Here is a 21175-nt window from a genome sequence, read left to right as displayed (position 1 = left end):
GTGCCTCTTACCAGTAATACGATATTACAGTGGTGCCTCGCATAACGTTTTTAATTGGTTCCAAAAAAAAAAACCTTATGCGAAAAAAACTTTATGCGAAACACCATTTCCTATAGAGATGCATTGGAAACCGGTTAATCCGTTCCAATAGGCACGGATTGCCGTCCTTAAGCGAAAAAACCCATAGGAAACATCGTTAAACGATACAATGTATCCTCCATTGGAATGTATTGTAGCTGACTCAATATGTTTCAATGGCTTTGCGAAGTCAATTTTTGCAAAATTAAGTGTGTCATAAAAGGGTCAAAAATGGTTTTAAATGCTTGGATTAGCTTCTGCACCCTCTAAAACGGATGCAAAAGTTAATTTGGCTTTGATCTGACTTTTCGTTAATTAATGGTGAATTTTTTTCCCCCAACTTTTGACAGCTGTCAAAATCTGACAGCTCCATTAATTCCTATGGGGGAAGAAAAAATTCACAAAAAATTAATGAAGACTCAGCAACTGTTCTAAATTCTTGGGTTCGTTAGAGGACCCCCTAAGTTGTGTGCAAACCTGATTTGGCTTTGATCTGAACTTTCGTTAATTTTTTGTAAATTGTTTTCTCCCCCATAGGAAAGCATGGAGCTGTCAGATTTTGACAGGTCCATTGGTTCCTATGGGCCAAAAAACAAAAATTCACAAAAAATTAACGAAATGTCAGATCAAAGCCAAATCAGGTTTGCACATGACTTAAGGGGTCCTCTAACGAATCCAAGCATTTAGAACCGTTTTGGACCCTTCTAAGACACTTTTTAAATTGAAAACAAAAAAAACGTTAAGCGAAGCAGGGGACCTAAAACCAAAAACGTTAAGCGAAGCATGGTCCCAAAAACACTATGCGAAAATCGCCCATAGGGAAAAACGTTATACGAAGCACAATCTGCCTCTGAAAAAATAAACGTTAAGCGAAAAAAACGTTAAACGAAGCAAACGTTATGCGAGGCACCACTGTACTTGCTTTAAGTTAGCCTCATTTCTTGAGGAATTTACTGTAAAGACATATTCTATGGGTTTTGGTGTTTTGTTTTGCTTTTTTAAGATTTTGCAACAGATAAGGTATATTATGGTCAGGACATTACACAAGCATTCCATTGTACCAGACTAATACTTGCTGTGCATGTATGAGAGCACTAACTGTAATCTGAGATAAGGACTCCCTTTCAGCTTATGCACAGAGACAAATACAGAATAGCCTCAAATAAGAACAGGATGTGGGAGGACAGTCAACTTCACTGTCACTCCAAATATACAAGTTCAATGTATTCATTCACTATTTACCTGTCTATTGAGGAAACCAAGGGGGTTGATTGCGAAGGCTGTTGCTGTACTGCTGTTTGAGGTTCTGGAGGTGCTGTTTGAGGGATTCCAGAGGTACTCTGCAAAGACAAAACTCTCCTTCAAGCATCTTATTAAAGGAGCTCTTTTTACAATCTCACCACACTGTCTACTCGCCTTAATAACCAGAAGCTGAAAAGCACTTTCTAGATAATTTTAAAGCATCTGAACAGTCCAAATATTTAACCCCGCAAAGGGTTATCATGCAAATTTGAAACATCTGCTAGATGAATGTGACACTATAGCTTGCCATGCAACCAAAAATCTTACTAGCAGAATGTGCAATAGAAAAGCCAATGCAGAGTGAAAAACTGTACAAATCCCTGCCAGCAATAGCAGAGCCACAGGAAACTGCTTTGAGGAAAGATTTTTCCAGTGACTACTAAGAGTAGCATGTCTTTATTATAGGGATTGGCATTACTAGCCAGAAGAGAAGTGCTAGTACATGTTTTGCATTTGGGAGGCCCACTCACTTCCCAACAGCACAGCCAGGGGCAATAAGGTCTCCACATTGGCATCACATTCTGCTGTAAGAGAAATTTTGTTTTTAAGATTAGCAGAAATTTTTAGCATGATTTTAAAAATGAGGGTGGATTCAGAATTCATGCCCTGACATTCACTTTTTTGAAACACATACTGCAACACGCAGATAATCCAATTACCTCTAATGCTGTCTGCTGCGAAGATGCAGATGAGACCTGCTGTGCTAAGCAGGAAGCAGGCTGTGGTACTTGGACCTGTGCTCCTAGACCGCCCAAAGAAACTAAAACATTCTGCTCCACATAAGGCTGCACCATCGAAGTAATATAGCCTGGCTGAGTCAATGCATCTGTAGTTAAAGGAGGGGATAGTACTGCAGAAGGGAGGCAAGCAGAGGCCACAGAAGAGGAAGCAATATTTTTGTCTGCAGTATACTGCGCTGGTAGCCGAGGTGAGAAGCCCTGCGACAAATCAGGATGTCAAGTTACCACATTTTAAGATAATTTGGGAGAATCAGTATGAAATAGATAGGAGAGTAGAAACTGCAAGCCAAGCTGTAAAGAACTTTTCACCCAGTGAACGATTTAGATTTATTTCAGTACTTCATGAGAAGAGTACCCCCGGCCAACTTTATCTATGAAGTAATCATGTGGTCTGGGGCAACAGTGTGCCACACAGCTAACAAAGATCTACAACATAACAAGCATATCCCCATCTTCCTTAACTACTAAGGAAGCTGAGTTGGAAAGTCTTAAAAAAACTGCATGACAGTTCAAGTCAAAGAGCAGTACACCTGCATGAAGGACCCTTTCCATTTCTTTTTTCAAAAGCGGTCAAATATTTGAAACGTAGAAGTACTGCGATACACATGGCAAATGAAAAGCATTCGCCATGTTCCAATTTAGAGAACACTTTGATATTCACATTGTGAACTGCAAAGGACATAAGAAAATGAAATGGCTTCTGTTTCTCTTATTAGCCAGTTTGCATTGTGTGCCAACTGAACATTTATATTCTGGCAGTCAAAAGCTTAAAACATGTCTGGCCAAATTCTGAAGTATCATCTTTAGAACCTGCAGATCTCATAGTCTGTGTTTTTCAACTGAACTGCTAGATAATGGTCTTTAAATTCAAGTAGAAGTTCATAATTTAGAGATTTTACCATTATCGTCTATTACTCTACCCATTATGCACTGACAGCTCTCTACATCCTAGTTGCTGCTCTTCCACTGAATATACCAATGCCCTCATAAGAGCAATTACTAGTCACAAATTCAGTTTTAAGCCAGAATTTTCCCTTGTACGTTGCAAACCCACCTGGCCTATTAGTTCTCTCTCCAAGAAAAGCCTGCAAATGACTTTGCTCAGGACACTCAGCAGTTTTAAAGCACTACAGAAACAAATGGGATTGGAGAGGGGCAATTTTGTTTGATTGCCATAATACCTGGTACAGAGCATCTGTGGCTGGAAGTGGTGTTTCAGCAGTTTGTCCCAGAGTTGCTGGCAATCCCATGGACTGAACAGCTGGCTGCAGAAGCTGTGGGAGCACTTGGCTGGACAGCTGAGCCACAGGCTGCAGGAGAGTTGGAAGGTGGCTAGGAACAACAGTTGAACCCACAGGGATAGCAGCTGCAGTAGCAGATGGGGCCAGAGTATGCAATGGCTGATTAATGCCAGCTGCCATAGAGACAGGTACAGATGGGAAGCAAGGTTGTGCCACTGACACATGAGGTGCTGCAATGGGCATTGGAGACACTGAGAACTGTGGAAGAAGGGGTGCTTGTAAGGGCTGTCCCATTGGAAGAAAATGAGAGCCAACAGGTATGACTGGGGCAACTGAAGGCTGAGGAAGGGAAGGTGCAGCCATAGGTAACTGTGGTTCACCTTGGATGATCGGCACTGGTTGAGAAACAGGAAGCTGGGGAAAAATAGACATAGATGATAGATGTTTAGGAAGCAAGGTTGCAGGAAGCAGGCTTTTAATGAATTAATTCAATGGCAGACAACCTAGTGCCCTTCCAGTGTCTTGCACTACAACTCTCATAACCCCAACTGTTAAGGACAGCGGTGAAGAGTTCTGAGAGCTGTGTTTCCGGCATTATGGAAGATGGTAGGTTGTCTATAACTGCATTAGTACAAGAAATATTTATATTACAATTAACAGAAAAAGAGAAGAAATATACTTGGTAGAGTGGCCAGGTAGTTTGTCCCATAAGCTTTTCTACTCCATATCTCTTCTACATTTGGGAACCATGACTAATAAGAATATCATGATAGAAATATAAAGTCTGAGTCATCAGTATAGGAAGAAGGGGACTTTTGATGAAGTTGACTGTTCCTTTTTGCTACAATCAGGGGAAGCTGTGAGGCACTCACAGTCTACATCTGCTCCTTTGGGGACTAGAGCCAGATTATGAAGACTATAAAAGCCACTCCACCAGCATAGAGATAATAGGTTCTAGTTAGTGCCATAAAGCAGAACAAGAAAAAAAAAACCAAGGAAAGGGATTAGAAGCAAAATTCCCATAGAATGTAGCATTTCCAAACTCATAGTTTTACAACATCACACGTACAGGTTCTATTCAGAGCCAGGAAAAAAGAGTCAAAAAGAAAGCTGAAGAAAAAAGCTCAGGGCCATTCTGAGGAGCACTTGATATTAGGGTACTGAGTTGCTGATTCTCTACTATACACATCTTTTCTCAAAACAAAACACATCAGGTGCACTTTACTTATTTTCAGAAACATACTTATTGTACTGCAGACCATGATACTTTTCCAGACAACGTGTTTCCAATTTTATCTACATCTTGATTCCACTACCTTAAATGATGGAGGATTTAGTTGCCAAAGTTCAGGAAGTCTGGACAGAAGTCAATGTTTACCTGTGACCCAGCTGCCACCTGAGGTGTAGGCATTACTTGTGCTTGTTGGGCAAGTGGCTGCAATGGAGCAGTTCCACTGGAAACTGATGATGGCTGAGCTTGGTACTGCCCACTCTGCTGAGAAGAGGCTGGCTGCTGTGTACTCTATTGTAGAAAAAAAAAGGCAGATTATTTTCTCTGGGCAAAAGCATCTTCAGTAACACTGAAATAGTTCATCAAGTCTCAAGTATGCCTCAATTCCTGCTGATTTCTAACACCAGTGTTTTGTTGCAGAATTGCTTGGCAATACTAAAATGGTGCTATTTCCTGACATAAAACTAATGATACGCATACTCAAACGTAAGTTCCAATTTCCTTGCAAATGGAGGCAGGGGAATCTGAACCCATTTGCACAGCTTCTCACAACAAAAGCCCAGGCATGGGAGTGATTTCTAGTTAACTATTCTGATCGTCATCAGGAGTGGGAGGGAGATAAACAGATACAAACCACACCCAATGACAATGAAAAGATGTGTGAAAATACAATGCATGACTGTTTTATGATTATCAAATTCATTTCAATATCCATTAACCTTAACCATGAACTATTTTTCCCATCTAAAGTGTAAATAAAAGATAAGCTCCGAACCATTCTAAAATATACTATTCTGAATATCCTAGTCTGCAAAAAATACGGAAACCATTTGTTTATTATTACCTGCTGACTCTGTTGCAAAAGCTGGGATGAGGAACCATTTGAGGATGGCTGACCTTGAATCTGTGCATAAAAAATAGATACAGACAAAATTAGACTATTTACCAAGTTCTCTGCTGGACGGCAACACCTGAATCAAGATGATTTACATGGAATTAGAACAATAGATATGAAGTACCATCATTGCAACGCATACTTCAGGAAAATTTTTGACAACTAGTATCAGAGACTTGTGTGCATCTAACTCCTCCATGAGTCACATGACTGATATGACTAATCTCTTCCAGTTTCTCAAAGACTTTACATCGTGCTCTCCTATAGCAAGAAGAAATAAAGGCTGTAGCTTAGTTCACTGAAGACACTCTTTAGAAGAGAGAACAAAGGTATACTATATCAAGTACCTCTATTTTCTAGAAAAATCTATGCCAGAATTCAGTGGCATGAGAAACAAACCCACAACAAATAATGAAATCCAAAATTTAAATGTCTCCAGGCTGCCAGAAGGATCAGTTTGATTCAGAAAAATGCCCAGAACACCAAAGCTAAAATGGTTTGCAGCCAATAACATCTGATTTTGATGTATATGATTTTTTTAGAGGGATATAAAAAACTGAAATGGCAATGATCTTTGCAGAGTCATTCCCATCACAATGAAATGTGCATCATTTGCTGGGCTTTATTTAAGTACATAACAGAAAATTAAACATACATGAAGAAAAATATCAAAGTTTAGGTTTGCAATTCCACGGTGATAAGGTTGAATAATTTACCCTAATACAAATGGGAGGTGGGCTGGGGAATCAGTGGGTTGTTTTTTTTTTAGTTAGCAAAGAATGGTAATATTTCATCCAATTTAAACATCTTCAATCCGTGAGAACAGACCCTGATTTTCACTTACCTGAGCATCCAAAGTGAGCATCAGATAAGTAAAAAGAACATTTTTCACCACCTTTCAAGGAGTAGTATTACCTACCACATGAAATAACCCCACATGTCAAGGGTATGTGAACTACCAACAGATACTACCTATACTGGATACACCGAAAGATTTCCGCTAACACATTTGTAGGAACACAGAATTTCAGTCTCCAATACCAGAATAATTTAGGGAGTGGATTAAGGAAAGGCCAGAACAACATAAGGAAGATAAGGAGACACTGCACTAGGGTGTCAAGGGGAAACTAAAAATCCAAGCACTTATTCCTATAACCTGAGGATAGACTGTAGATGATCCAGATGAAACCACTGTTGGGAATGCCTGTTGAGATGAAGTTCCCTGTGGGAGGTGGATGAACATCTGTGAATCCTGAAATACATTCTGAACCAAGTGGGTAGCAGGCTGAGACAGGTCTGAACCATGCAATGTAGATGCCCCACTGGGAGGGGGAGATTGAAATTCACTTGTGTCTGAGGATGTCATGTGTGATGAGTCACTGGAGAATCCTGGACTACCTTCTGGCCAGCTTGGCAGAACAGAAATGCTCCTAGGAATTATGAGCTCAGGACCCAAGTAGTGACATTGTTCCTCTGTTACAGGCTGCAGACGGACAGGCTGTAAAGTTGTTTGAGAAGACTCCTCCTGATTAAAATCTGTGGATCCTCGACGATTTCTATAAACAAGCTGAGACAAGACTGTACCTTCTGCTGGAGTTACAGTTGATGTTTGAACATGGAACTCAAACACACAACTTGTTTGGCCATCCCCACCACGAGTGAGTACAGCAGGTGCTGAATGTGGAACAAATACTGGTTGAAAATTAATATGTGTGGCATCTGCACTCAAAGGGGCAGACATGCTAGACAATGGTGAAAGTGGATTCATTCCAGAATCCAGCCTCAAGTTCTGAATTTGTCTTGCCAGAAAAGCCTGCCCTGTTTGATACTCATAAGTTGAACTCTGAAGAGGGCCAACTTGTATATTTCTTTGTTCTGGATCCTGCAATGAGTGTTGCTCAGTCCCAAGGGATTCATGCAATACTGTATCACAGCCATCTGAGAACTGGGGTTGGTAGTGCACACCCACTAAATACACTGCTTCTTGAGGCAGTAAGTTTGTAGCATCCATTGAAACTGCTTGTCCAGGTCTGTAATCACTCAACACTTGAGCTGCCTCAAAAGCAAGATTAGCCTGTGTATGCTGCGCAGCAGATATATGAGCTGTTGTGCTCTTTGTCACCAGTGTCTCTGGTGTCCAGCCTGTTGGACTACTACCAGGAAGTAGTAGGCTCTGTCCAGTCTTGAGCAAGGGCTGGAAGTGGCTGGTTTGGGCTTCAAGGATGGAGGTGCTCTTGCGCCGCTGAGAAATGGCCACTCTCAAAGGGCCGATGGGTGGTGGCGAGAAAGACACTGGCCGTTCATGAACGGTTGGAAAAAATACCTGGGAATCTGGGAACGTTGAGGTTCCCCCACACGGATGCACCATGGACTGAGGCTGTATTGACATGAACAAGACAAGTAATTCACACATTATAGAAGCATATCAGCATGTTCAGCTCAATAGGCAGCTCAATCGTTAGTAATCTTATAGAATGGCTAGGCCTAGTTCATGGCCAACAGATACAAAATGCTTTGAAGTGTTATATGTACATTTCCATTAAATACATCCATGGCAAACAGTGGTGTGCATAGGAATATTTGCATTTGTTCAAAGCTGCTTTTCCATCTACCTCCCATATAGTTCTATAAGCAATTTTGTTGAATGCCTTCCATTATTAAAACACAGTAATTTTTAAGTACTGACTATATTTTTGCAACCTAATCCCTGGCAACTGCCTAGCAAGAAAGATACGCTGTTTTGAATCTGAAAGTAAGACCTTCAGCTTCTTAGGGAGTCTGTTGACTAAAGTAGAAAAGGGGTTCTGCTCATTACAAATAGATGCCATCTGTTAGGTGTGCAGGTTAATGTATTATAAAGTGACTTTCCAATCCCCTACTTCATACTGTATATAAAAGTCTGTTAAATACTAGTGGGATAAGCTACACTACTCCTGTAAAATGTTTATGTTAATGTTCACTCTTCAAACCTGCAATTCTTTAAGTTCACTACATAAAAGATTTAATTTATATTCTGGAAAAGCAGCAGCAAATTTTCATATGACACAGTAACAGTAAAGAGTTCGCTTTATGAACAGGTAATGTTCTTCTGTGCTATAGGAAAGTGATTTCAACTTTCTCTCCTACTGTAATGGACTATCCTGCAGTCAAAACACACAAATTACAATACAGTGGTGCCTTGCATAGGGACGATAATCGGTGCAGCAAAAATCGCTGCAAAGCGATTTCGTCGCTATGCGATTTTAAAAAGCCCATAGGAATGCATTGAAACCCCTTCTATGTGTTTCTATGGGCTTCAGACTCACCTTTAAACGAAAATCCTCCATACGGCGGCCATTTTCTGTGCCCGGTAAGCGAGGAATCTGTCCCAGAAAACAGTGGGCGGCCATTTTTTTTACCCGGCGGCCATTTTGGAACCGCTGATCAGCTGTTAAAAATCATCACTTTGCGATGATCGGAAAGCGAAACAGGGTACCAATCATTGCAAAACGATTTTTCCCTATTTAAAACATCGCAATGCGATCGCAAAATCTTCGTCACTATGCGATTTCATCGTTAAACGGGGCGCCCATTAAGCGAGGCACCACTGTAATAGGAAAGCCACTATCCTCAAGTGAGAGTAAGACTATTGCACGAATTTTGATATTTTCAAATACAGTTCTTTAGCTAGTCTCCAGTACAAACCAGCTATCACTGATGTTCTGAATTATTAATATGTTATAGCCAAACTAAGTGTTAAAGGTAAAGGTTCCCCTTGACATTTTTAGTCCAGTCGTGTCTGACTCTAGGGGGCAGTGCTCATCACGTTTTCAAGCCGTAGAGCTAGCGCTTGTCCGAAGACAGTTTTCGTTGTCACATGGCCAGTGTGACTAGGGAACGCCGTTTTACCTTCCCACCAAGGTGGTACCTATTTATCTACTCGCATTTACATGATTTTGAACTGCTAGGCTGGCAAGATGCTGGGACAAAGCAATGGGAGCTCACTCCGTTGCGTGGATTCGATCTTACGACTGCTGGTCTCCTACCCTGCAGCACAGGCTTCTGCGGTTTAGCCTGCAGTGCCACCACGTCCTAAGTGTTACTTCTGCTAAAAAGGATAAATTAAATAAACCACAGCTCTGCAAACCAGGCAAACTTTGTGTAGAAAGTGGAGGAAATGGCAGTGAAGAGTCATCCAGAAGACAGAAGGAGGCTTCCAGCCATTTTTGCATCTGACCTACACTGCCTACATATAAAGAACCTTTCTCTCTATTGCTCCAGGCTAGAAACCTATTACCTTAAAGCATGCAGCAGACACTTCCATATAGGCACACAGCTATGATTATCTGTGATGTGACCACAAACAGCTATTGTTTATAAGCACTATCTGAAGAACTACTAGCTGATGTCTAGAATGAAACCAGGTTATCTGAATATATAAAATGAGGACTATTATGTCGATTACTTCCTTACCTGTCCTGCTAACTCCCCCACCCCCAATTTCAGATACCAATTTGCAGAAAGTCTCGTGGCAACTTTCAGCTTATATGGACTACAACCCAACAGCTCGTGAAAGATCACACCAAATAATAACCATGAGTCTTAAACGTGGAATGCCAGACTTTTGGAGGAGAATCCTGCTGGCTACTTCTACATACTGTATATAACAGAAAATATCAATGCTGCCATAGGTAAGGGTAGCATGCTGACAAGGTGCCATGTACATGCCAAATGCCTTCCACATTTTCCCGTGCATGCACATGACCACTTGGATTCAGGCTTTTGTTTTTGTTGCAGAAGACTTAACTTTGTAGGTTTTTAAAAAACAAGAATCAGCTTTTCAGTAGCACAGGTCAAACACAGTTCCACTTTTCTCTTAACTAATACCAATAATGAAGCCAGGATGTATTTAGCGGTCACTTATCTTCAATGCACCAGGAGGAATAAAGTGACATACAGGGTTGACAAATAGGGCAGGCAGGCTGGAACGCCGATGGCTGCGTGGAGAGGCAGTGTGCATGGGCAGGACACTCTCCAAGGCTTTGGAAAGCTTTTCGCCAAAGGTTTCTTCAGGGGCAGTCCGAAGGTAGGAAGGAGAAAGAGGCGAAGATAACACTGATGTTGGAGTGGAAGGAGTACTAGGGTGGATTTGGGATAGAGGGGGGAAAGAAAGAGGGGAAGCACAACCCAGCATGCTACAGCCACGCTGAAGCTAAGGAAGGAAACAAAAAGAAGTGAACACAAATTGCATGACTACTGAGCTGGAACTGAGGGTGGCACATTCATGACAAGGGGCCATTTCTAACATAGAGGGTATGAAGAAATATCACAATGGCATCACAAACAAGAAAGAGGATTATGTACAAATCAGAGGACTGCAGGTTTTTCTTCGAGTGTCAAATTCCATTAGTTGTTGAGTAACTACTAAAAGCAGTTTGCAAATAGGCAGGAAAGGATATTCTGATTCCAGGATCTGGCTCCATCAGAAAGTGCTGAAGTTACTTCCAGTATATTAAAAAAAGATGTCTGAAAAGCCCAAGGAGTCTTAAGGGGGCCATCAGAAGTTCACACTGGTTTGGAATGAGCAACATTCTGTTCGCACAAAATTTTTCTCTCCCTTCACATTTTAATGTTAATTGTCTTCAAGTATTTTTGCCAAGACACCACATATGTTTTTCTAAACAGATTCTGTTCCTAAATCAAAGATTTGATTGGATATCTTTATTTCTTTATTAAATCAAAGGTTATAAGACATCAAGAATTATCCATGTCATAAACTGTGGAACACATTGAGACTTTAATTTTAAGGACAATTAGTCTTCCAAGAGAGAAGATTGTTAGAGAAGATAGTTCCTGTGATCTGCCTACAGCCCAAGAGTCACTGACCTATTTTTCTTGATTGAACAAATTATCACTTAAGATTAATTACTGTAATAATGCAATAGTTCCTCCAGCAACCAGGTACTTTTCACCAACATTTTCCTAGAGTTTCTTGAAAAATTGAGCTCTCTGTTCTCAAGTCTTCTCTCCCAATGAGGCTGCACTCAGAATTGAAACTTCCAGAAGAGTTCACTTGGAGGTTTTTCTGGAAGTCTTCCATTTGTCATCCAAACCTGGTCTGCTCAGAAGAACTGTTGGCATATTCCCCTAGTGTTAGCCATGATTATTCAACCTTGAAGCATGTGAAGACTGCTTAATGGGTTATTGATTCAAGCCATATCATTGAACTGAAACACAGAAACTGAAATAATGTGGAAACACAAAAACTAAAATAATGAGAGCCAAACCTGCAAAAAAATAAAAAATAAAAAAGATTGTCCAGAATGTCTCATGTTATCATGATGGGTTTGAAAGGGCACAAATTTTCATAAGCACACTTTAAAAGAACGGAAGGATGTTTTGTTTGTAAAGAATGACAAGATTCTTCCTCCAAGGATTATATTCTCTGATTACTTTTCCTAGTGTGATTTAATGCAATACAATGATGATATGGATTATCAAACCAAAAATGCTATATCCTCTGTATATGGATATTTGAGGATCAATTACATTTTGGTCCATCCAGATTCCATATGTAGCAAGTTTAGTTTTTGTCTTAAAAAATATTTTAAAGGAGATGAGTAGGGAAGCAGGTTTTCTAGAAAACCCCCAAAGTCAGCTCTGAAAACATACCAGAAAAGGGTACCAAATAAAGGATAACACAAATGAACACATAAAGTGGGAAAGGTCATTGTGCCCATGAGCAATTAGGTGCAAGCTATAAATAAATGGCAACACAGTGGGTTCGTTTAAAACTGCAGTGATGGCATGCAGCATTCTATAATGGTTAGGAATCCTTACCTTCTCTAGGTGTAACTGGAAACTTAATACAATTATACAGCACATACATATATTCTCTGAACACACCTAGCTTTTTAGCAAAACTAATCATTAATTTCCAATCAGGAACTTTATCATATAGCATTAATTGTAGTTACAGCTTAACAATACTTGAAGCTGGTTATAATTTTAGATTCCCACAGACATCACACCAGCAAGTAATGAAATTCTACTGCTGCCAAGAAACATTACTATAGCTGATACTTTGCAAGATTCTATTTTCACACATGCACATTTTTTTTTATCAGCTGAAGCATAATCAAATGTGGCAATTAACAATCTACAATAGGTCTCTTCTTGCACTCAGACCTCACATTGAGGTCTTCAAAAAAAGCCTACAAAATCAAGGAATAGATAGCAGTGTTTTATATGAAGCATTTGTTCTCCTATTTCAATTTAATGCTTACCACTGCAGATGTTTGGTATCCTCCAGCCTGTTGTGACTGTGGCTGGCCAACAGAAACTGCATATCCTGACACTGGAACTGCTGGAAGAGACTGTTCATGCTGGGAACCATAGGAAACTGTGTGTTGGCTACTCACACCTGATTCAGTAAAGAGGGATGACCCCTGGCCACTGTCAACTGTGCCATCCGCTGCAAAGATGACAAAAGAGTGAGTTTTACACTGCATCATAGGTTAAAGATCACAAGCCAAGCAAATTCTAAAACTGAGTTCCATGTAATTAGGATACAGGAAGCAGGTTACACTAAGTGCTTAAAATAATACATGCCCCCTTCCCAAATCTTGCAGTAGAGAACATCCTCTGATGTATTTCAGCATAAAATATTATTGAAAATGTGTACTAGGATGGCACCATGCAGGAATTAAAAAACAATCTATTAATCTAGCCTTTACCTTCCTTTATTTCCAAAGCATTATATCTATGCATTGTATTTTCTTACAAGACAAACCGGCTATAAACATGCTTAATGATGGTAAAGAGATTATTTAAAACCCAAAACATAGCAACAGAGTTCCAATTCCAGAACACACATCAGAGAATACAAAGTTGGGAAGGAGAGAGGGAGAGAGAGGGAGAGAGGGAGATACTTTGTGACTGCTCTTGCTCACCCCTTTCAAAAGATTAAATGAGGGACATTGCTTCTATGATGCACCTAGTATGGGGAAACACATTACTGTGGAGCAATGCAGTAGGGAGTCAGGTTCCACTATTCTGGAAGCATAGTCTACCAGCATAAGCTTCCAGTCAGGTCTAGAGATTTGTAAGGAGAGAAAGATCTGGCAATAATATTCCAAACTTCGAGCCACAGATGTTGTTGTAGTAGATTTCAGTGGGATTATGTAAAGGTGATTAACTGACAAGAATGGCAACCATTTTCTGACCAGGTTGTGAAAATTTTCAGTTGAACTTGAAGGCATGAAAACAGCAGTGGGAGATTTGGATGCTGCTGCAATCTCCTTATAATTGTAAGATAGCTAGTTTTATACTGAGGGCTTTATCTTAGAATATCAGTTACTGCTTCACTGGGAAGGCTGCATACTAGACTATGTGCTGTGGCACACCCTAAATCTGAGCTCAGCTCTCACAGTCCAGGAGTACACAGATGATTTATAAGGTGTTGGGGGGGGGGAGTAATATACACTGACAATACTTACACAGAACAGAAATGCTGGGCTGCTGGTACTGCAGCTGTTGATGCTGATCAGCTTCTGGTTCTTCAGGCTCTACTTGTGTAGAAACTGATGCTGAAGTAGCAGGAAGGGCAGTGACACCAGTGGCAGGTGTAGCGTGCTTTGTTCCTGGCTGGGTAGTGCCTCCTTGTAACTGCTGCTCTGCCTGTTGATTCTGATTGATCTGTTCATTTTTCCTTTTCTCTTGCTCTTCTCTTACCAACTGACGCTGTTCCCTCTTTCGCTTTATCAAAGACACTCTGTCCTTTATTGCTTTGGCCATTGTCTTGTGATCTCCTTCACAGACATATCCGGACTCAACCTGGAAAATGAAGGAAAATTTACTCAAACAAAGTAAATTTACGTTTCTATAACTGAACATTAAAAGCAAGAAAAAGGATTTCAATTGGCAATTTTTCTGCATTTCCAGGTAAGGTATGTTAAACAAAACTATGTAAGAGCATGTACATCTTTCGAGAAAACATTAAAAAAATTAATAGCCATCTCATATCAAAATAATACAAGATTCCATTATGAAGAATACGAATCACCTCAACTATAAAAGAAAGAAAATTCCCATGTGCAGCAACAGGTTTCACTGCTTATGAGCTACTGTTTATAATCAACTCCACTAAACAGCCAACCAGTGCAGTCACTTTTAACTGTATTACATGTTTTAGATATTTGGAGAAGGGATGCAAAGATAACAGCGTCTTCAGCCCCACTAACAGATAACTCTCAACATCAAGGATGTCTGAACCAACCAACTGTTCCAAAGTACATAAGGGGACTCAATTCAGCATAGGCCACCACATTCTCAACATTTGATGAAGGACATTTTACCTTGTGCAACATGTTCTTGCATACATGGAACTGGTCTAAGAAGACGATCTTCAGATAATATACAAATATTAAACACTCAGGGTGTCACAGCTGAAGGATCCATTTTCTTGTCCAGTTTCCAAACATCAATCACAAAAGCCACATTCAGGGAACCAACATGAAGTTAGTGAACCTTTCCTGTGGTAGATGAATCCTTCTGGAATGGTACTCTGAGATATGTGTCTGACTTCCTTAATATTTTTAATGATCCTTAAAGATTTAGATTCAAAGAATCAAATCTATCATATCTATGTAAAAATTCTAACTTAAAATTATGCTGTTTGGAAAAAATGTTAAAGTATCATCACAATGAAAATCAAGGTGTTAAATGCCTGATATAATCCCTACTCTTTGCACCTAGACACCAGAAGACAATTGAATTGCTCTAGGAAACATAGAATCAGAATAAATTGAGTTGGAAGGGGTTGGTGGGAAGAGAACACAGATGCTACCTAATTTGCAGCACTGAAGCAAATTATCCACTGTAGTGGATAATTACAAGCCAACCTCAAATATTCCATTTCTTGGACAAGTCTCTAGACAATGGTTTCCAACATTGGATCCCCAAATGTTCTTGGACAAAAACTCCCCAGAAGCCTTCACCACTAGCTGTGCTCGCCAGGATTACTGGGAGTTGTAGTCCAAGAACATCTTGGGGATCCATGTTTGGGAACCACTGCTCTAGAGGCATGGTTTCTCAGCTTTAAGAGTTCCCAGAAGAAACTGATTACCTAGTTCCATTTCAATATGGATTCAGACTTGACAATGGAACAGGAACAGCTTTAGTCACCTTGGTGGACAAGCTGCACTGGGAACTAGACAACAGGAACGTGTCCCAAGATGTTCTGTTGGACTTGTCAACCAAGATTATCTTTCTGGGCCATCTCTTTAGAATACGACATGGAGAAATTGTTTTATAGTGGCTCCAGAAGTTCCTGGAAGACTGAGCTCAAGAGTGATGTTAGAAGACTTCTGTTCAACATTCTGACCACTGGCCTGTGCCGTCCCTCAAGACTCATTTCCATTCCCCTCCTCCCATGCTATTATACATGAAACTGATGAGAAGGACTCTTCTGAGTTTTTGGGTTGGGTGATACCAAGTTCACAGATGACATCCTACTATATTTCTTATTTCAATCCCATTCCATGGAAATTGTTCCTGTCCCATTTTCAAGCCTTTCTCCTAGTCCTACTGCTCTCACAGGCACACTTGATGCAGACACAAGAGAGTGTTTTTGGTGGCTCTTCCCAGTCTATGGAACTCTCTTCCATGGGAAACCAGGCTGGATTCCTCCCTGTTGTCCTTCTATGGGCAGAGAAAGTCAGTAAGTGAACTGCTTTGTGTTTTTTAAGTTGCTTTAAAAGAGTTTTATTCAGTACTGTCTTCCAAGAACAATGACTTGCACCACCAGATCCTCACAGGCCATGTTCCTATGGATTGCCACACCAAAGGAGGCCACAAAGACTTCCACCAGAAATTGGGCTGTGGCACCATCCTCTAGAATGGGCTTCCGATCGAGTTGCACCTGGCCACCACCCACCCAATCTTTAAGAGACTGCTGAAGACAATACTTTCTTGAAGGCTGCCAAATTGTGTTGCCTGTCCATCCATTGTTTGATGTTGGTCAATTTTTTAGTTTCATGTTCATTTACTGATTTGAGCTATTTTATTTTGTATATATAGAGAGAATTCTTGTCATTTTATATTATTTGCATTGACTTGATTGTTAAGCTCCGAGAGAATAGCAATATAGCAATTTATTGTATTTTGTATTGTTTCAATACTTGTTTTTAAAAGTCTTTGTAAGTTGTCTTGGGCTCTTCTGTTGGCCAAAAATAGGGTATAACTAAAATAAATATCAATCATTTATTGCAACCATCAGCCAGCCATTAAAAACAAAACAAAAGAATGAATCAAACAGAAGAGACAGCCAAGAAAATAAATAAATGCATATTTAAAATTACAAGAGAGGGCTCAGTCCCTTCAAGTTTTATGGATGACTCTGTACAGCTAGCAGTTTTAGAAAGCTATGAGGAGACCATAATAAAGTTACGTTAAGGGCAGCAGAGGGAGAGATACGTGGACTTCAATAAGTGATTCCATGAAAGATCTCATGTAACTTCATCACTGTCCTGCATTTTTCTTCACCACACGTTTTTGAATTTGTCACTGTTCTGTTAACAATCAAGCTGCAAACAGCAAAAAAGCCATACCTAAACCTCAGAATTATTCAAACTTCAACACCTATACAGACATTTAATCTCTGTATTACCTACCATTTCTTGTGCTACATCTTCTGGAACATCTCTCTCCAAGTCAAAAGAAAATTCTATTGCTTCATTGTCCTTGTACTTGCCCTTAAGTTTTTTAATGTCTTCAATTCGTAACCAGAGCTTAATGGCAATTTTCTCCCCATCATCTTCTTCTGCTAGCTCCACCCGCACACCAGTCTCTTCCTGGAAGAATGCATGATTCAGAAGGTCCTTTATAGCATACCTGAGAAGAACAGAAAGGATAGAAGAAAACAGTAATGGAAAAATTAAAAAACTGTGCTAACTGGAACTTGGCATCACAATATACAACACAATTTCCCTGTGTTCAACTGGGCTGAACATATTACACCTAAAACTTTTTCTCAGACAAACACCCAGGCCATTTCCTTCGATTACCCATTACTGACTTTGAATACATACTTATTTTCAAGAGATGTTTCTGCAGATATGAAAAAGAGCCTAGATGAATACACTGAATGCTACAATTCTACAACAAGTTTTACTGTTCTATAACTATACTAATTGCTTATTTTTAAATGGGCATACAACAGTAATTCTAAACAACTATTGCTCCAAAATGTAGTTGGCGGATGTTATCATAAAAAAGTCTGTGAGGTTGCACTGTAGCTACTGTAGAGACACAAAGATTTGGCAAAACCCTCTTACGCAGCTAGGCTGATGTAACTCAACATTACTCCTGCAGTAGCTACAACAGTGCCCTGGCATAAGTGCTATACTATCCATGAAGACTTCCACTAGCACACGCACAACAGCTGCAATGGGAATTGGGTGACCATTGAACAATTAAATGGTGCAATTGTGTGCCAATAATGCATAACATATCATACATTTACACAGGCATAACTTTATTTTATACCTGCATTAACAGAATTTTGCCCAATATCTACTGTATATTTCCCTGTATAAGACCCCCCCATGTATAAGACGCCCCCACTTTTCTAACCCAAAATTAAGAAATATAAATGGGGCTTAGCAGATGTAGGGTAAAAAGAATCAAAGTGCTGCAGGATGGCCTTGATCCCTGCTTTTGCCCTTTGTGTTAAGCCCCGTGTGGCTTAGCAAAAGGAGGGGGAAAGGGATCAAAGCAATTTCACGACTGCACAATTATTTTGATCCCTTTCCCCCTTATACAGCCATGGGATTGCTTTGATCCTCCCCCCTCCTTTTGCTAAGCCCCATGGGACTTAGCAAGCAGAGGGGAAAGCAGGGATCAAAGCCATCCTGCAGAATCACTTAGATCTCAGCTTTCCCCTCCACTTGTTTTTCTCCTCAGCTTACTTCCGTGTATAAGATGACCCTCAATTTTCAGTCTAAACATTTTAGACAAAGTATAGTCTTATACACGGAAAAATGGTACTTATTTCTAAATCATTAACAGAACACTGGCATCCTTTAGGTTCTATCCTCAACTAAAGACACATTCTTTTTACAGTAAGTGAAGTTATGGCCTTTCTACTAAGCAATGGCAACTTGCTATGGATCCACAGAATTTCAATTAAGTATTATATACCTCCTTTTAACTGAAACCAGTAAGTTTGTACTTTGCTTTCTAAAATACTACTTACCAAAAAAGTGTCTTGTATTCAGAGAGTATATGTTGCAGTATTTATATTGACTACAAAATACTTCTAAATCAGAACTCCTTCATAGCTACATTTCTACTATCTAGTCCCAGTAGAAAAAATATTTACCTTTCATCTTTGTTTTGACGAATACATCCCTCAATTATTTCCTTTACTTCAGGAATTGCTACTTTATCAAAGCTGGCTGGCTTCACGCCCTGAAATAGATAAGCAATGCTATTTACATCTCTAGAGAAGTTTATAATGTATTTTTTCCCAACACAGTTCCTAGTCTAATGTACAATTTTCATTCTTCACCAACAGGAGATGCAAAGGTGATTTGAACTCATGACTCTCCTTCTCCAGCTTACTGACCTAAACAATTCTTTTTTTTCCCCAACAGCTACAGATGGTCCACTTGTTCAGCCACAGCAGCCTTGAACAATGTACTGTACAATGATATGATTACATTCAAATGCAAAAAACCTGTATCATTTTGTGTAATCTATATAAACATGTTGTGGATCCTATTTTTAAAGTCCTAGGTGGAAAATACAGATACAAGTGATTTAAAAATATAATTTTTTGGTATAAGATTCCAAAAACAACTTAATAAGACTATTAGAATGTACTGGTAAACCCGCAAGATTAACATAATGTAAAAAAACAAAATTACACAAAGGAAACAATAAACATCTGTTTTGTTACAGGAAAACAAACCTATGGCATGTTCATATAAATTGTAAATGACTGATATGTCTGCAACCTGCAAATAAATAGCTGTTCCAAAATGTCTTTTCCTCAACTGCCCTGCTCAGCTGTTGCAAACTCAAGCCTGAGGCTTTCTTTAGGGAGTCAATCCGTCTTGTATTTCATCTTCCTCTTTTCCTGCTTGTGAAGGAAAGCAGGAGGAAAGTGAGCCGTCCTCACTGATAGAAACGACAAAGGAGGAAAAGGGAAGCTGTAAGAATGAGGCAACAGAGGTGAAGGAAATCTTAATAGAGGAAAAAGGAAAGATAATGGAGATAAAGGGAAAAGTAGAAGTTTGCCTGGTGAAAGAAGGAGAAAAAGAGAAAGGGGAGGAACTGGAGATGTCAGCTGAAGAGTATAAAAGAGCAGAGAGAGAAGAGGTTCTTCAGTAGGTTTGAAAACACGGGAAGGAGGGAAAAGGAGGAGAGAGATGAGAGAGATGTGGATATCAATTATGAAAAGGTGTGCGGACTTCTAAAGGACTTCCCTAAACTGAAGTTTGGGGGATTGTTGCTGGACCCGAAACCAAAGAAGGAAGGGGAGACAGTGTATGAGACTCAAGAGTGGACTGTAATCATTTTAACGCAGGGACAAGGACGAGGCAAAGTGGTGATCAGACCTGATCAAACCTACAACCAACCACCTAAGGAGGGAGACTGGGCAAGACATGCATGCTGCAGCACCATTTGTGCGTTGAAGAGTGCCCCTGTACGGAACCCCACCAATCGCAAACATTTTGGCCCAGCACCCCAAAAAGCTACCCAGACTTTCAAAGAGAGTTATCCTCGTCCAGTTATGGACCTTTGCCAGATTTATCATGTTTCGACCCAGTTGAAATAGTTGTAGAGAAGCCAAAGATTAATAAAATCGAAGTTATGAATGTTGCAGATAAGTCTCAGTTGTTATTTCCTGTCAAAAGTGAGGAACTGCCACAACATTCAAATGAATCCAATCACACTGCTGCCTTCTACTTTTCCCAGAATTCTTGTCCTTTCCAGAAAATCCTGCCTTTTCTTGATGCCTCAAAGACAGCCTCATTTTCAACATTTCTGCTACTTTTCCTTAATCCCTTTCTTCCCTGCAAGAATAAAGTCCTGCATGCTTTTTTAAAAAGGAATAATAATAAAGCCAATTGTTAAATTGATACTGACTTATGGAGACCCTTGCCAGTGTTTGCTACATATAAAGTACAGTGGTGCCTTGCTTAACGTTAATTCGTTCCAGCGAAATTGATGTAGAGCAAAAACGTTGTAAAGCGAAAATAAAAAACCCATTGAAACGCATTAAAACCCGGTTAATGCGTTCCAATGGGCTAAAAACTCATTGTCCAGCGAAGATCCTCCATAGGGCAGCCATTTTCCGTGTCTGTATAGCGAGGAATCCGTCCCTAAGCACAGCATGGAGCCATTTTGAGCACCCGGTGGCCATTTTGAAAACCCGGCGATCAGCTGTTTTGATCATTGTAATGCGAAGAATCAGTTCCCGAAGCAGGGAACCAATCTTCGCAAAGTGAAAAAAAAACATTTAAAACATCGTTGACATCGTCGTGAAGTGGGGTAATCATTAACTGAGTACACAACTGTACTCAGAAGTGTTTTAATAGTCCCTTCTTCTGTTGGCACTCTCAGACTTTGTACCTTTTCCAACACAACATAGGCTGGCAGTCCTCCCAATAGAAACAAGGGGGAACTGATTTCCTGACTCCTG

The 21175-nt window shown here is 40.0% G+C and overlaps 1 protein-coding gene across 22 annotated transcripts in view; it reads right to left on the bottom strand.

The window, feature by feature from the left end:
• WNK1 (WNK lysine deficient protein kinase 1) overlaps positions 1-21175 on the bottom strand; it is a 128376-nt gene that overhangs the window by 45543 nt on the left and 61658 nt on the right. For 11 of the 22 annotated variants that reach the window (XM_072999858.2, XM_072999859.2, XM_078376295.1 and 8 more), the window contains 11 exons: positions 18848-18936; positions 17139-17358; positions 13965-14301; positions 12753-12940; positions 10424-10678; positions 6644-7864; positions 5437-5496; positions 4740-4883; positions 3302-3775; positions 2040-2318; positions 1321-1418 (listed from right to left, as the gene is read on the bottom strand). In XM_072999858.2, the coding sequence (XP_072855959.2) occupies positions 1321-1418; positions 2040-2318; positions 3302-3775; positions 4740-4883; positions 5437-5496; positions 6644-7864; positions 10424-10678; positions 12753-12940; positions 13965-14301; positions 17139-17358; positions 18848-18936 (3365 nt within the window). The remainder of the gene's footprint in view (positions 1-1320; positions 1419-2039; positions 2319-3301; positions 3776-4739; positions 4884-5436; positions 5497-6643; positions 7865-10423; positions 10679-12752; positions 12941-13964; positions 14302-17138; positions 17359-18847; positions 18937-21175) is intronic. The other 11 variants (XM_072999863.2, XM_072999867.2, XM_020789040.3 and 8 more) reach the window with 6 other exon arrangements.

This window comes from Pogona vitticeps, chromosome 5 (assembly GCF_051106095.1).
Source record: "Pogona vitticeps strain Pit_001003342236 chromosome 5, PviZW2.1, whole genome shotgun sequence".
NCBI lineage: Eukaryota > Metazoa > Chordata > Lepidosauria > Squamata > Agamidae > Pogona > Pogona vitticeps.
Note: the sequence above shows the minus strand (reverse complement) of the source record. Positions and strands in the feature narration are given on the sequence as shown.